Consider the following 16,092-nt stretch of genomic DNA (forward strand, 5'->3'; position numbering starts at 1 on the left):
CTAAAGCTTAGAGCTAAGTGAATGGCTTGGCCACCTCTACTAGACTTTGTCCAACATATAGATATATGATGCCCAAGGGCTGTGCTCAGCTCTATGCAGAGCGTGTAGGGGCTGCGAAGGGCCCGTGTGCTGTCCCCCAGGATCTCCATCCTCTCTGCATCTGGCCCACCCCATCTAGGGGTGGAGACTTGCAGCTGGGGTCAGGGTGTGGCCATGGTTTGTAGCAGTTACCGGCTTCTCCAGCCCATCCAGTGAGGAGCTTCTGATCTCCTCCTGCCCAAATGTTAAGCCACAAAGTTAACATGGCTGGAGGACTCACCTGCCTCTGTCGCTGTCTTCACCCCACATGCTGCCAGATGAGTACATGGGGCGAGACCGCCTGTCCCCAGACTTCTATGAAGAGTCAGAGACCGACCCTGGAGCTGAGGAGCCCCAGGCCCGCATCTTTGTGGCTCTCTTCGATTATGACCCGCTCACCATGTCCCCGAACCCAGATGCTGCAGAAGAGGAGCTTCCCTTCAAAGAAGGACAGATCATCAAGGTGGGCAGGAAGGGGCTGCAGCTCCAGTGTCCAAGGGGTCTGGGCTTGGCGGGGCAGAGCCTGCTGACAAAGGCCAGCTCAAACATCCTGGGTCTGGAGGCTGCCCAGGGCCTCTGCCTCATGGGTGTCACTGCCCCAGAGTCTGCTCATCTGCTGGAAGAGGCAGTTTTTTTGCCCTGTTAGCTTTATAGAGTGGGTGCACACACATGTGCACACAGATACGCCTAAATATGTCCTGTGCACTGTAGATTCTATTAGATCCTGTGTTAAGAAAAATACTACAGGCTCCGAATTTTTTTCTTTTTTCTTTTTTTTTTTTTGACCAGGGCCAGGTTTGAACCCACCACTTCTGGTATATGGAGCCTGCACCCTACTCCTTTGAGCCCAAGGCTCTGAATTTTGTCAATTGCATAAGACCAAAACTGCAGGGAAGGAGGAAGAGGGGAGGGAGTAAGCTTTCATGGCCAAAGGCTGGGGCTGCCACACCGCAGAGCCTGACAGAACAGTGAGGAGACACACAGGCTCCAAGTAGGGAAATGGGAGAGAGAGGGCTGCTCAGTAGGAGGAGGGAAAGGGGCCTTGATCCCTACGTTTGCAACCTCAGAAAGGGTCTAGATGACTAGGGTGTGACAGTGGTCAGAGTACCTGACATGGGCACCAGCTTGTCACAGAGCCATTTCAGGCAGACAGAGGCACTGCCACCTGCAGCTGACTCAGCATGAATTCCAGCACTCGAATCCTCCAAGCCAGCCTGATGGGAGGCTCAGCGAGTTGCCCCAGCCCTGGATGAAGCGCTGGCTCTTGAGTGGGGCTCACGTATCCACACCCACAGCATGCCAGTGATCAATCTGTGGTATTCTTCAAGTATATTTCTGACTGTGCATGATTCCACTGTAAGTAGGGCTGATGTATTTCTGAACCAACATTGTAATATGTTTTGTTTTTTCCCCCCATGGCTCTAGGTTTATGGTGATAAAGATGCTGATGGGTTCTACCGCGGGGAAACCTGTGCCCGGACAGGCCTTATTCCTTGTAACATGGTCTCTGAAATTCAAGCTGATGATGAGGAGATGATGGATCAGCTTCTTAGACAAGGCTTTCTCCCTCTGAATACACCTGTGGAGAAGATAGGTAAGAGCAAAGCACTGCACAGCCTTTGTTGATGCACATCACAGCACAAACACACCAGTGGCTCGGAGCAGGAGGCTGCAATGAGGAGACTCCAATTTGCATGCGAAAATTAGCCACTGATTTTTTTTAGGCAAAAGCCACTTTACAAACCGGGATTGAAACAGTCCTGCATGATTTAGGGACACATAGACGTCTAAATATTTGGGAAAACACAGATGATCTTCTAATGAGAGATGCAGTACACCCTTCCTTACTAGAAGTCTACCACATCCAGAAAACAAATGATTAGCTGCTTTTTGGTTATATGCTTTGAATTGAGTAAGTTTCAAAGGAAGATGGGGTAGTGCTATGCCTTTCATTCTTCAGGTGACTTTTGCTTATCTAAAAAGGCACACATACTCTTCACCCTTTAATTTGGATAGATGCTAAGCTCCTTCATTTATCCTGAACCACTCTGCTAGCACCAGTGAGAAAACAGAACAATGACTTTTAAGAAACATGACGTTTGTGATCTTTTGTTTCCTAAGTGCAATCTACTCATTAAAAATTTATAAATAGCTGTAGAGAGAAAGATCAGTTCTGTGTTATTCATATTTAAGGTTTCATATTTCAAACAATTGGATTAACTTCTAAGTCAGATTTCTAAGGCAAACTTCAATAGTTTAGAGCATATACATAATTTTAAGGATATTCACAAATAAAACATTTCAGTCTTTTTGGTGTTACTAAACACATTGTCTCAAGATGAAAGGCACATCTCGTCAAGGTTTAATGTGGCTATATTATACCCTGAAGTCCACAAGACTGAAGATCTCTAAGCCCCTTTTCCAGCTCCTCCTCGGGCTGATGAGCTCATTCCTCATGTCAACTGTGGCTATTTCAGAGGGAGAAGGGCTCTGTACACCACAGATGAGGGAGGCAGACCAGCTTTCTGTCATCAATTAGATTAAATGTCCTTTTATTCCATGCTATTTTTTCTATTAATAAACGTGGCTAGTCAAAGGAAGTAGGCCTAGATATCTACTTGCTGCTGCATTCTCAGGAAACCACCCTTAGTGGTGAAGGCTGAACACTGTCGTCCTAAGACAACTACGCACAAGCATCAGGCCTTCCTATTCCCTTCCAGTACCACAGTGGAGATCAGAACCAGTGCGATATGGTAAGAGGGAGGAATACACAGTATACAGACTGGAAAGGAAGAAATAAGACCTTTTCTATTCATAGATGACTTGGAAATCTACTTCGGAAAGTTCAAAGAATCTCACAGAACAAAAAACTCTTAGAACTAGGGGCTCCTAGAAGCAAGTCATAACAACGTTGATGGACGCAAGATCAATATACGAAAGTCATCAATTGTGTTTCCACACGTTAGCTGTGGAAATCTTGAAATTTTTAAGGGTAGTGTTATATATAGTAATGCAACAAAACGTGAAATAGTTAGTGTTAATTAGAACATAACGTGTGCAGGATCTGTGTGCTAAAAACTGCAGGGCACTAATGAACACCAAAATAAATGGAGAGAGATCATGTCCGTGGTCTTAATATTGTTATTAGGTCAGATACCCCTAAATGGACCTATAGATTCATGAAATCACAGTGAAAATCTGTGCAGAGATTTATAGAGAGCTGATAAGCAATTTTTATAATTTACATGGAAAGGCAAAGGAACTAGAGAATAACTGAATAACCAAAACAATTTTTTAAAAATCTTGGAAGACTCATATAACTTCAAGTATACTACAGAGGTACACTTATCAAAGCAGTTTGGTATTGAAGAAAAGATGGAAACATAGGTCAGTGGATCAAGTCCAGACACAGACCAACACAGGTAGAGTCAGCTGATTTTTGATTAAGTTCAATGGAGAGAGGATAGTCTTCTCAATCATTGGTGCTGGAATTATTGACTATCCATATGTCAAAAATGAACCTCAAGCTATACTCTATCCATATTAAAAACTTAATTTTTAAACTTAGAACAGTGCTCCATTTTAAGACTATAAAACTTCTAGAAGAAAACACAAGAGAAAAACTTAACAACTGGGCAAAGATTTCTTTGGATAAGATATTGAAACACGATAGATAAAACAGCCAATTTTAAGGTTTCATCAAAATACACAAAGAACTTTCATCAACAAGAAAACAGCCCAATAACCACGTGGTCAAAAGATCTGAAGAGGCCGTTCACCAAAGAAGATACGTGGATGGCACATAAGGACAGGAAAAGATGCTCAGCAGCATTAGTGAATTCAAACTGCCACCTGAAAGCAACCCACACCCACTAGAATCTGGCTAAAATCGAAACTACTGGTCATCCCAAGTCTGGGCAAGAAAGTGTACGAACTGCATCTCTCCTGCACTGCTGGCATGTGTAAAAGGGTACGGGCACTTTGCAAACGGTCAGGCAGTTTCTGAGAAAGCTAAACGTACGGTGCAACCTGACGGTTCTGCCTCTGTGTGCTTACCTGCAAGAAGTGAAAAGCTGCGTGTGACTATTCTAGTGGTTTGACAATCACTAGAGACTGGAAACAGCTCCAGTGCTTTCAGGCATTGACAGAGGACAGAATTGCGCTGCAGTAGGGCGTGACTGTGGTGGGAACAGCAACCCTGCTGCATGCAGCAGTGCGGGCGACCTTGTGTATCACACAGATGAGTGGAGCTGCTCTCAAAATGCTGTATTCTGTGTGATTCCACTTAAACAGTATTCTGGAAAGGACTGGAGTGACTACAGTGCACGATGACTGTTATCAGTCTTGACTATTTTGGGGTCACAGGGCCATGTATATTTGCCACACCTTGCAGAACCATATGCTAGTGAACGTGAATTGCACTGGGTGTAAGTTCTACCACAGTAAGAAGTACACATACATTCTTATGCTGCCCTTTGAAATTCATGCATGTAGCATTCTGGTCATGCTACCAATGCTTAGACGCATTGCATTTAGCCTCTGGAATAATGCCGTACTTTGTTTCAAGGAAGCATGCATGTGTGGGTCCTACACTGGCATATTCGCCTCCTCTAAGCTAAAGCTCTTAACCTGAACCCAGTGGTGGGATCATCTCTAGAACTTTGCATGTTTACATAACTGGACCCTATACCTGCTGCAAACCACTGAAAAGCCACATACCTAACTTTAGTTGCCTTAAGATACCTGCCTTTGATAGCTTTTGTTTGTTTGTTTGGCTCTCCCAAATTAAATGTAAGCAAAACGTGGCTATGTTTAGAAGAAACATGGAAGAGCCATCTTTCCCCTGGACACCAGTCTTCACAACCCCAGCAACAGAGGGTTCTGTCATTTGGGCCACACCCACAGTGCCTCACCGATCCCGTTGTCCACGCTAAATAGCTCACGTTTTCCGAGAGTATTCCCATGCCGTGTGTGAGGCTCTCGGGCTTGACAGGGCCTAGGGCAGTTCCTCTGTGGCCCTTTTGTGCTTTCTGAGTATAATGAGACAATGCCCGTGGTGCCATCTGTGGCAGAGCCAGGTCAGATGATGGAAGCGCAGTGAATGTCTGAGTGGCATCTTCCCATGCCACTCATAAAGCCACCATGAAAGGACATACAGGACACTGTGAAAGGCATCATTGAAGCAAGGAGAGCAGGTGTCCTCCTTTATGTCCTTCTGATGACAGTGCCATGTGCCTGTGCTCTGGCGGAGAATGACTTGGCTATGTGGCATCATCACAGTTACATGGGCAGGCACTTTTCAGGCTGTGTTTGGGGGACTTCCTGGAGTAAGCCACAGCCTTGGCCTCTCTTGGCCGCAGGCACCTGCACTGGCTCGAACCATCCAGTTCAGTCTTGAGAGAATCCTGTGTCATCTGAGTCTCTGGTCAGTGGACACCCTGGAGAAAGGATGTGCTCTTGTTTCTGTGAAGACCATATTAGAGCAAGAGTGTAAGGGTGCAGGGTCCCGGATCCCTGGCATGAGGCAGACACGCTTTCTGAGGACTGTGCCCAGGAACGTGGGTCTGTCAGATGACGATAGGTCTTAGTCACATTGGCCCAGTATGGCAGTGGACGCTGCTAATTTGGGAATAACTTTATGATGGCTTTCTTGTCCCTTGTGACTTGTGCAGAGAGAAGCAGAAGGAGTGGCAGGCATCACACGGTGTCCACACGGAGAATGGTGGCTCTGTATGACTATGACCCCAGGGAAAGCTCACCCAATGTGGATGTCGAGGTAACAGCCAAATATTCCTTCCCTGCTACCCGGGACCACACCCCGCGCCTGCACTGGCAGGGCTGCTCGCGGGCGCCGTGCAGACACCAGGCCCCTTCACCCTCTCTTCCTTCCTCTTTGAGGCACCTGGGGAGGGGCTACCAAACCAACAAATGGCCAGTGTGAGACTGCCAAGAGGACAGGAGGGGCCAGATTTTCTCAAACTGTTACAGAAAGAGCAATCTGTGACCTGTTTCATGGGGATGGCACTATAGGGTCATCTCTAGAAGAGGCAGAAGCCAGGTGGCCAGTGAAGGAAAGCACAGCAGTAGGCCCCGGTATTAGAAGAAAAGTGGAGAGGACAGTGCTGATGTGTGAGGTGCATGTGGCCCGGTCCTGCTGGGGCTCCCTGGCTATATGTGACTGAGAGTCTCATTTCTGTCTTCAGACACGAGAGGAGAGGGTTTCCCTCTGGGGGCTATCTGCCTAGATACTCTCGGACTTTCTCATTTTTGTGTTTAAAAAAATCCTTTTTTTAAAAAAAGTATGCTGTACTAGATTTCTGTTTCCATGTTCTACTCTGTAACTGTGGACCACAATGTGCTTGGACAGTCTGGATCTTGAGGGCAGGAGTCTGATTTAACATCATGCCCCTGCCTTGAGGCTGGTGCCTGGCACAGATAGACAATAATTGAGGTGACTTCTTAATACTCAGTGAAAGGATCCTTATATAATGGTCCTCTTTTCTGATGTTCCAGCTGTTTAAAGTTAACTCTTTCACTAGTTTTAAAAGTGTATTACCTGGCTCAGTGCCTATAGCTCAGTGGTTACAGTGCCGGCCACGTACACCAGGGCTGGAGGTTGGAACCCAGCCCAGCCTGCTGAACAAGGACAACTACAACAAAAAGCTGGGTATTGTGGCAGGCGCCTGTAGTCCCAGCTACTTGGGAGGCTGAGGCAAGAGAATTGTTTAAGCCTAAGAGTTTGAGGTTGCTGTGAGCTGTGATGCTACAACACTCTATCAAGGGTGACATAATGAGACTCTTGTCTCAAAAAAAAAAAAAAATTAATTTTTAAAGAAAGTATTACCAATAGAAAAATGGTATGTTTTTTGTTTTTGTTTTTTTTGAGACAGTGTCTCACTCTTTTGCCCTGCATAGAGTACTGTGGTGTCTGTCAGTCAGCCTAGCTCACAGCAAACTCAAACTCTTGGGCTCAAGAGATCCTCTTGTTTCAACTTGCTGGGACTATAGGCACCCACCACCCATGCCTGGCTAGCTTTTTCTATTTTTAGTAGAAACACGGTCTCACTCTTGTTCAGGCTGCTCTTGAAACTCCTAAGCTCAAGCAATCTAGAGTGCTAGGATTACAGGTGTGAGCCACAGCACCCAGCCAGTGGTAATCTTGAATTTCAGTCAAAAATCAAAGCACCCAGCATTTTTCTTATAGATCAGTGGTTCTTAACCTTCCTAATGCCATGATGCCATGACCCTTTAATACAGTTCCTCATGTTGTGGTGACCCCCAACCATAAAATTATTTTCATTGCTCCTTCCTAACTGTAATTTTGCTACTGTTCTGAATCGTCAGGTAAATTTCTGATATGTAGGAGACCCCAAAGGGGTCATGACCCACAGGTTGAGAACTGCTGTTTTAGAGCGACATTATCGGGATTGGTACTTACTATGGCTCTATTCATAGTCTTTATTGGACTGAAAGAGTAGATTAATATCAAAATTTCTCAGATAGTAAAGGGATCACAAAAAACTTATTTTTTTTTAACTAAAAATGTATTTTTAAATAGAAATCTATAGGGGGCAGAGGTGGTTTTTTTGTTACCTGGCCACATTGCATAGTGGAGAACTCTAGGCTGTTAATATAAATCCCTCCCACCTGAATGGTGCACATTGTCCCTAATAGGTAATTTCTCATCTTGTAGCCTCTTCCCACCCTCCCTGTTCTGAGTCTCCAAGTTTTAAGTTTTTCAAACTACTTCGTATAGGAAAATAGCATTAACTTTATGTTCCATTTCTACAGGCTGAACTTACATTTTGCACAGGAGATATTATTACTGTTTTTGGTGAAATTGATGAAGATGGATTTTATTATGTAAGTTTTCAAAACATTGAGAGGCAGCATTTCATTCATTATGTGTTTTCCCCTTGTCCGTTCTCTTAATATTAACTTTGTGGTTTGCTGAAAAATGTGCTGGTCTCCACTGGGTTATATGTAATATAGAAAGACAGTAAGGTGATAGTCATTGTTCTTTGCTAATAATGGTATTTTCCAATGTGAACAAACTGTAAGCAAAATAAATGTGTTCTGATTCTTACACTTAAAAATTGCTCCCATCTAAAGATTTACAAGACAATTTAATTTTCTAGGTTTTTTTACATGTATTGCCTAGGTAAGAAATACATTTTCTTACAGGAAAAGTAAGAAATACAAGGAATTTTCTTTTAGAATTCTTATGATTTCTTATGGTTTAAGTCTTTTATCTATCTTAATTTCTGTGAGTGGTGTGAGTATCCTTCTGCATGTGGCTGTCCACTTTCCCCAGCACCATTTATTAAATGTGTCTTCCTCCCCTCAGTGTGCACTGCTGTCGTCTTTGTCAAAGGTCAGTTGTCAGTAGGTAGATGGTTTTATATTTGGGTTCTCTGTTCCGTTCCATTGGTCTATATCTTTATTTTTGTACTAATACTGTGCTGTTTTGGTTACTATGGCTTTGTAGAATAGTTCAAAATCTGTAATATGAGGCTTCTAGCTTTGTTCTTTTGGCTTAGGATTTCTTTGGCTATCTCGGCTCTCTTCTGGCTACAATCAAAGTGTAGAATTATTTTTACTAGATCCATAAAATATACCATTGGTATTCTGGTAGGGATTTCACTGAATCTGTCAGTCACTTTGGGGAGTATGGATATTTTAATAATGTTGGTTCTACTGATCCATGAGCATGGTGTCTTTCTCCATTTGTTTGCGTCATCTCCAAGTTCTTAGCATTTTGTAGTTCTCCTTTTAGAGATCTTTCACTTCCTCGGTTAAGTATTATGTATATTTCTTGGTATTCTATTTTCTTTGTAGCTATTGTGAATGGCACTGAGTCTTTGATCTGGCTCTCAGATTGACATTACTGGTGTATAGGAATGCCACGTATTTGTGTACATTGATTTTTATATCCTAAGACTTTTGCTTGCCCCCTTGGGAACACAGGGGTTAAGGATGGTGTTGAACAGCAACTGTGGTTTAGATGCTTTTAAGCCTAAGGGCTGTGACTAGGACACTCTTGCAGAATGTGATTCGTGGAGAAGTGGCTGTGCCACAGACCTGTGTGTATTCTAGTCACCACCAGCATGGGGGGAAACAGCCATATGGTCTTTGTGCCCTTCTGCCCATGCTCTAATGGTACTCTGTATGCCCAGTGCAAAGAACCATAGCACACAGTGACCTCACAGGAAACCCCGTCACACTTTCTCTTGTGAGCTAGAGCAGGCCCACCCAAGCTGGAGCCACAGGACTCAGTGTAGCTCATCTGCACAGGCTTGTTCAGTGGGAACGTGACACTGGTAGCTATCTGGGCATAATGCCACATGTGGGTTTTCATAGAACAGTCCCTAAATGCAAGCCAACCATTCCATCTGCTGCTCACCCAAAGACAGTCTTTTCCAGAGCTGGAGGGAAATCTGGCTGTGTTGGACCCACTGAGAGGGGGACCGGACATACATTCATACATCATCCTACAGTGTTTGCAATTCTTGAGAGGCGGGACTCTCCACAGGCATGTGCACAATCAAAAGCACAGATGACTGGGACAAGTCTTTTAAGTCCCCCAGCAGAGAAAGACTGGGATGGCCAAAGGTAATCAGAAATGGGATCTTTAAGGTCAAAGAAGAGTGGATGGGGCAGTGTATAGGGATTTGTGGCAAAGTCTACATAGAGTTTAGCATCTGAACCATTTTTTAAGTGTATAGTTCCCTGGCATTAAGTACATTCATCTTGTGAAACCATTGTTACTGTTCATCTCCAGAACTCTCTTATCTTCCCAAAGTAGAACTCTGAGCCCGTTAAACACTATCTATCTTCCACGTTCCCTTCTCTGGCAACCATTCTATTTTCTCTGAATCTGATACTCTGGGGACTTCATAAAAGTGAGATCCTACCATATTTATCTTTCTGTGCTTATTACTTCACTTAGCATAATGTCTTCAAGGTTCACCCATATTGTAGGGTACGTCAGAATGTTTTTCTTTTTAAGGCTGAACACTATTCTATTGTTTGTATGTAACATGTTTTATTCATTTGCCTATCAGTAAACACCTGGAATTCTTCTACCTTTTGACAATTGCAAATAACACAACTGTGAGCAAACATGTACAGGTATCTCTTTGAGACACTGCTTTTAATTCTTTGGGGTATACATTTGAAGTGGAATTGTTAGATCATATGTTAATTCTATAATTTGTTCAGGACCTATCATGCTGCTTTCTATAGCATTTGTACCATTTTACATTCCTACTAGCAGTGCACAAGGATTTCTTCACATTTTCACTGACTTATTTTTTTTCTTAATAGTTGCTAACTTGATGGTATGAGGGGGTATCATGTGATTTTGATTTGCATTTCTCTAATGATTAGTGATGCTGAGCATAGTTTCATTGCTTGTTGGCCCTCTGAATCTGTTTTTGGAAAAAAGTCTTTTTGTTGAGTAGAAGTTCTTTATATATTTTGGATAGCAACCCCTTCACTGAAGATTTGCAAATGTCTTCCAATTCTGTAGGTTGCCTTATCATTCTGTTCATTGTGTCCTTTGATGCACAGAAGTTTTTTTTTATTTTAATAATATATTTCATCAATTCACAACAGATATTTTGAAATTTCTGAAGCTGCTGCATCTTGAAATCAACAGCATCTTAAAATTAAATGATAGAATGTTTTTAATGGCATAGGAAATCAGTACATTGCATAATTGATGGATTATAGAATCAGTGAAATGCATGATTAACAAAATAATCTTCCCTACCTAGAAATGATTTGCATAAATCTAAGCATATTATGCAAGAGACTGGAATTTTTTTTAATTTTCAGATTGCATTGCTACCATTTAACTACATTTTCTTTCCTGTTTCTATGGCACAAAAATCAACTAACACAACATGACTTTTTTTCAGTAATCAGTTGTTTGAGTTTTAAACATAAACTTGGGCAAAGAGTCAAGGAGTTTAAACTGTTATGTTACTCATGCCAGATGCCACTCTCCATTGTTTTAAAAGCTCTCGGAGTGTATTTTTAGACAGCTTTTTGCTCTCATGCCTGTCTCTAGGTTTGTAGTTGCTGATATTGAGGAGCATTTTCAGATGTGCTGTAGCAGCAAATCCCCCAACAAGTCAGCCTTATATTCCTTAAAACTGTAACTTTGAATTTAAAGGAAAAAGGAAAACAAACTTCAGCCTTATATTCCTTAAAACTGTAACTTTGAATTTAAAGGAAAAAGGAAAACAAACTTCAGCCTTATATTCCTTAAAACTGTAACTTTGAATTTAAAGGAAAAAGGAAAACAAACTTCAGCCTTATATTCCTTAAAACTGTAACTTTGAATTTAAAGGAAAAAGGAAAACAAACTTTTAAATGAAGAATGCACGTTTAGAGCAAAATGTAGGAAGACAGAATTAACTGTGGGACCAAAATTTCAGTGACTTTGATTCTCTAGGGTCATCTTAATGCTACATGGGTGATTCCAAGTCCCTTTGGAAAGACAATGTGAATGAACCATGGTGAATTAGAGTGCCAAAAATAATAGCTTATTCTGGATTATTAAAACAGCTAATTCTGTGATAAAGGGTGATTTTATATCATTTATTATAAGTTTGTTTTTATCTAAATGAAATGACCAACCTAAGAGCCACAGAGTGTTTTGAATTTTAAGTTCTTCTGAATCCTGATCCTTGCTATATTGAAAAAGGGGGCTCGGCGCCTGTGGTTCAAGTGGCTAAGGCGCCAGCCACATATACCTGAGGTGGTGGGTTCGAATCCAGCCCAGGCCCACCAAAAACAACAATGATGGCTGCAACCAAAAGATAGCCGGGTATTGTGGAGGACGCCTATAGTCCCAGCTACTTGGGAGGCAGATGCAGGAGACTCGCTTGAGCCCAGGAGTTGAAGGTTGCTGTGAGATGTGATGCCACAGCACTCTACCCAGGGGGACAGCTTGAGGCTCTGTCTCAAAAAAAAAAAAAAAAAAAAAAAAAAAAAAAAAAGAAAGAGGGAAAAGAACAAGATATAACAGCAGGGCTTTTGTTTTTTAAATTTAATGTTTTTGTCAACATTGACTTGAATAATTTTATAAAACTTAGGAGACAATTTTTGAGGAATAAACAAATCACTTATAAGAAGTTACAAATCAAACATAGATATTGCATATATATAATTTTAAAGCCATCAAAAATGCTATTGATTTTGAATGAGATTATGAGTAGGATTCTAAATATCTGCTTTAATAAGTAGTTTTATGATATCTGACTATAAATGATGTTCATAGATACCTTTAGGTACCTATGGTACGTCACATACCAAGCATTTGGTACATCTTTCCAATTCTACCCTTACTGTGGACTTCCTAACATAATACGTGACACTTCTATATATTTCCTTTATTAAGTTTATAATTAAAATCATAACTGCACATTTATTGGGCACAATGTGATGATTTGATATATAATGTGGAATGCTTAAACTGATTAATATAGCCATCACCTCACTTATTTTTAGTGGTAAGACATTTAAAATTTACTCTTAATTTGTAGTACACCCTTGCATTGTGCACACTTATGTTGTCACTCTCTTGACCTTGTAAACAGAGAACCATAATCCCAGTTAGTCATCCATTTGAACTTTGGGCACTTGTGGAGTAGGTTGGGGGCTGTGGGCTTATGAGGCCCTCAGTACAGATGACCAACAGGCAGTTGGATTTATGGATCTTGACTCTAACTGGGCAGAGGCACAGATGTGTACATAAGAGGAAAGGTCTAGGACATACTCGCCTGGAGCAGTAACCTAAATAGTGAGAATGCATCCACGCATGAGGAGGAAAAAGGGTAGCAAACAGGTCAGCAGCTTTCCAACCCTCCACCCCTTGAAGATGGTTGTAATTGGTCCAGACTGGTGTGCCTGGGGGATATTTTTTAAAGGCCTGGAGTAACTCAGCCTTAAGGTCAACCAGCCTTAAGAACCACTGAGGGCCCTTGGTCAAAGCAGCACATCCCTCGGTGCCTCAGACAGAGGCCCAGGCCCCTCTTGTTGCTGAGGTCATGCTTATCATCAGGGTAGTCTAGAATACCTTCTAATCCCACCTCTTTGAATCAGAATAAATGTATCATGCATCTTTACTTTGAGCTGTATTCCCTTAGCTAAAGCAGTAAGTGGGTTTCTTGAAAAATTGTTCTTCTGACTTACTCTCGTGATTTTAGGGGGAGCTGAACGGGCAGAAAGGTCTTGTACCTTCAAACTTCCTGGAAGAAGTGCCTGACGACGTGGAAGTCTACCTTTCTGACGCTCCTTCCCACTATTCTCAAGAAGCTCCAGTGCGTTCCAAGGCAAAAAGGGTAAGCAGACCGACTTAGCTTTTTATCTCTGTCCCGCTCTGCCACACATGCTCTAACAGTCTTGACATTGATATTTTTATATCTTGGGCCGAAAAGCATATACCCTGAATTTTTTCTCTGCCCTTCTATGGGGGTTGTGCCTAAAAATTCTTAATTCTAAATCTTAAGTTTATTCATTTCACTAAAAAAAAAAAAACCCTTTGAACTCTAATCTGCCTTTATTCACAAGAGAACTTCTCATCCTACATTTTAGATACACATTTCAGTCTAAGAGTGAACAGGGGACAGCTCTTTCAGATTTGGTGGGCAAGAATGGTTATTTGCCCTCTGTTAGGATTTTAGTCCTCTTAGCAAAGATCAAAGAGCTTCCCAAGCATATTTAACTGTTAGATTACATTCATGTTTAGTATCTCATTTTTATTTTATTTCATCACTGCAAGTTTTTATATATTACATTTTTATATATATATATTTTTATTTCTTTGCTCATCTGCTTGGAAACAGAAGAAGAGTGTTCATTTCACACCTTAATCAGGCAATGTAGCCTTCACGTAAGTGAGCAACTGAAGTTACCTATAAAGATACCAACTTAAGCTACCTTAAATGGACCAATGTGGTAGACTTAAGCCTTCACTGTGGGGTTAAAAAAAGACAAAAAAAAAAAAATGAGAAAAAGAAATATGTCTCAAACAATTATTGAACCTAAAGTATTAGGATATTACTTGCTCTCAGTTGTAAAGCAACTGAATTTATAGTGAAACAATCTTTAAAAATAATTTCCTACTATTTACATTAAGAATATTTGAAAAGTGAACATTGGGAACATATTTCTTAAGAAGCTGTTTGTTACATAGAGAGTATTCCAATGTCTACTCATGATTAAAGCTGCATATTGCATTGTTAGCCACTCTTGGAAAAAGCACAACCTAAAAACTGTTTACTGGAGGAAGTTTCACTTAAAACAAAAATTCAAGATCAAGCAGATGAATAGTGAACACAGAGGATCTAGTGCTGGCTTGATCTGCCAGTGTGTGTGTTCCTTATGTGGCCTCTACCTACAGGAGAGCCATGCGCCTTCTCAAAGCACAACCATTCTGAACATGCACGAAGTTGGTGACAGACTAATTTGCTGGTGTACCAATGCAATACTAAGTTTTATGAAACATGCAGCTCCGATGATTGCACTAGTTGGAATAGCTGGTATCTTCAGGTGTACTTTGGGATGCTTTCCTAGGTGTTTTCCATTAGAATTAGACCTTGATTTTAAATCCAAGCAAGCTTGAAGCCCCTTGGCTTATATCATTTGCCTGCTGCATAATGAACACTCACATTAGCGAGCGGTTTGCTCCGGAGAGGTAAGGGAACTAGAGGAATAACGATGTGCTATAGGCTCAGGCATGTACTCAACTGCAAAAATAAGTGAGGTAAAGCCATCACTCAACATACAATCAAATTCTACCCCTCCGAAGCACTGTTTATTAAGCACTTAGAGTACACTGAAATATTGCCATGTGCTATATACACTGCGATAAATTCATTTTCAGTGAATTGGAAATAACAAGCATTCAATAAGGGCCTTTAAGCTTTCTTTGATTGTAATTAAGGTTCATTTTAGTTTTTTTTTTCTTTCAACCAGTGTGCCATCTCCAATATTTCTATAATATACTAACTCAAGAATGCACTTTAACAATATCAGGATTTTTATATAACCAAATAGTTTTCAAATACAACAAAATTCCTTTTAAGAACTTTCGCTTTTGGTCCTAATTTGTAAAGTAAGTTATTACCTCCATTTTGCCAAAAATGGCCACCCCCTTCCCCAAGACAAACTGGAAATCCAACATTTCTGGCTAGACCCTCTCTGACATGCTCTGGGAGAGGGTGTTTGCTTCTCATGGCATACTTTAAAAATTGAAAGAAGAAATGAACCACCCCATTTATCTTTCCTGGTGGGAGTCGGGACAGTGCAATGTTACCAAGTGAATTGCTGTTGTTGGCGCTCACACACTCAATAAACTGTCACAATGTACCTACTAGGTTCCTCCTGAGGGTTCAGGGACAGCAAGGAGAGCTCCATCCCCCACAGTCCATCTCCATTCGGGGTCACCTCCGTCATCTTTGGGTTCTGGTAGTCCTGGGAGAGGCAGGGAAATGTCCTCGAAAAAGAAAAAGGGGCTGCTTTCCAAAGGCAAGAAACTGCTGAAAAAGCTGGGTGCAGTGAAATGATTCATGTGCTCATGGACAACTTCCAAATCTATGTAATTTTCTTTAATTCCAAACTAGGGCTTTCATGACTCAAGTACTTCCTAAAAAAACAATCTTCTCCCCTGACATCAGTAGAGAAATGCACTTTTGCACTACCATCCACTTTAAACCAACCGCAAGAACAAAGGGGAGCGCTTGCTCCCTCTGTCACCGCTGACAATCTTCTCTTTGTCCAAGGTCTGATCTGGGAGGTGGGAGGGGATGTCTTATTAAAAACAGGGGGACAAATAGCTATTTGTAGCTCACTCCCTACCTGTAATTCCAGTCTTTGTGCATTTGTCATCCACTCTTCAAGGAATGATTTTCAACCTTTCTCCCTTTTCAAAATGCTTGCCTCATGATGCATAACTTTCACTTTAACTCTGGTCTTGAAATTCCTAGTTTAATTCGCCTTGAT

At 41.6% G+C, this 16,092-nt stretch overlaps 1 protein-coding gene across 6 annotated transcripts in view; it reads left to right on the forward strand.

Moving 5' to 3' along the window:
- The window catches only part of RIMBP2 (RIMS binding protein 2), a 65,724-nt gene extending 49,901 nt beyond the window's left edge, over positions 1–15,823 (forward strand). For 2 of the 6 annotated variants that reach the window (XM_023508481.1, XM_023508482.1), the window contains 6 exons: positions 357–541; positions 1,504–1,672; positions 5,751–5,854; positions 7,870–7,941; positions 13,296–13,430; positions 15,468–15,751. In XM_023508481.1, coding sequence (XP_023364249.1) covers positions 357–541; positions 1,504–1,672; positions 5,751–5,854; positions 7,870–7,941; positions 13,296–13,430; positions 15,468–15,656 — 854 coding nt within the window. In that variant the 3' untranslated portion in view covers positions 15,657–15,751. Of the gene's footprint in view, positions 1–356; positions 542–1,503; positions 1,673–5,750; positions 5,855–7,869; positions 7,942–13,295; positions 13,431–13,934; positions 14,081–15,467 lie in introns of those variants that run through there. The other 4 variants (XM_023508483.1, XM_003802602.2, XM_023508484.1 and 1 more) reach the window with 3 other exon arrangements.
- The last annotated feature ends 269 nt before the right edge of the window (positions 15,824–16,092 follow it).

Source organism: Otolemur garnettii, unplaced genomic scaffold, assembly GCF_000181295.1.
Source record: "Otolemur garnettii isolate 467f Iridium unplaced genomic scaffold, OtoGar3 scaffold00250, whole genome shotgun sequence".
NCBI lineage: Eukaryota > Metazoa > Chordata > Mammalia > Primates > Galagidae > Otolemur > Otolemur garnettii.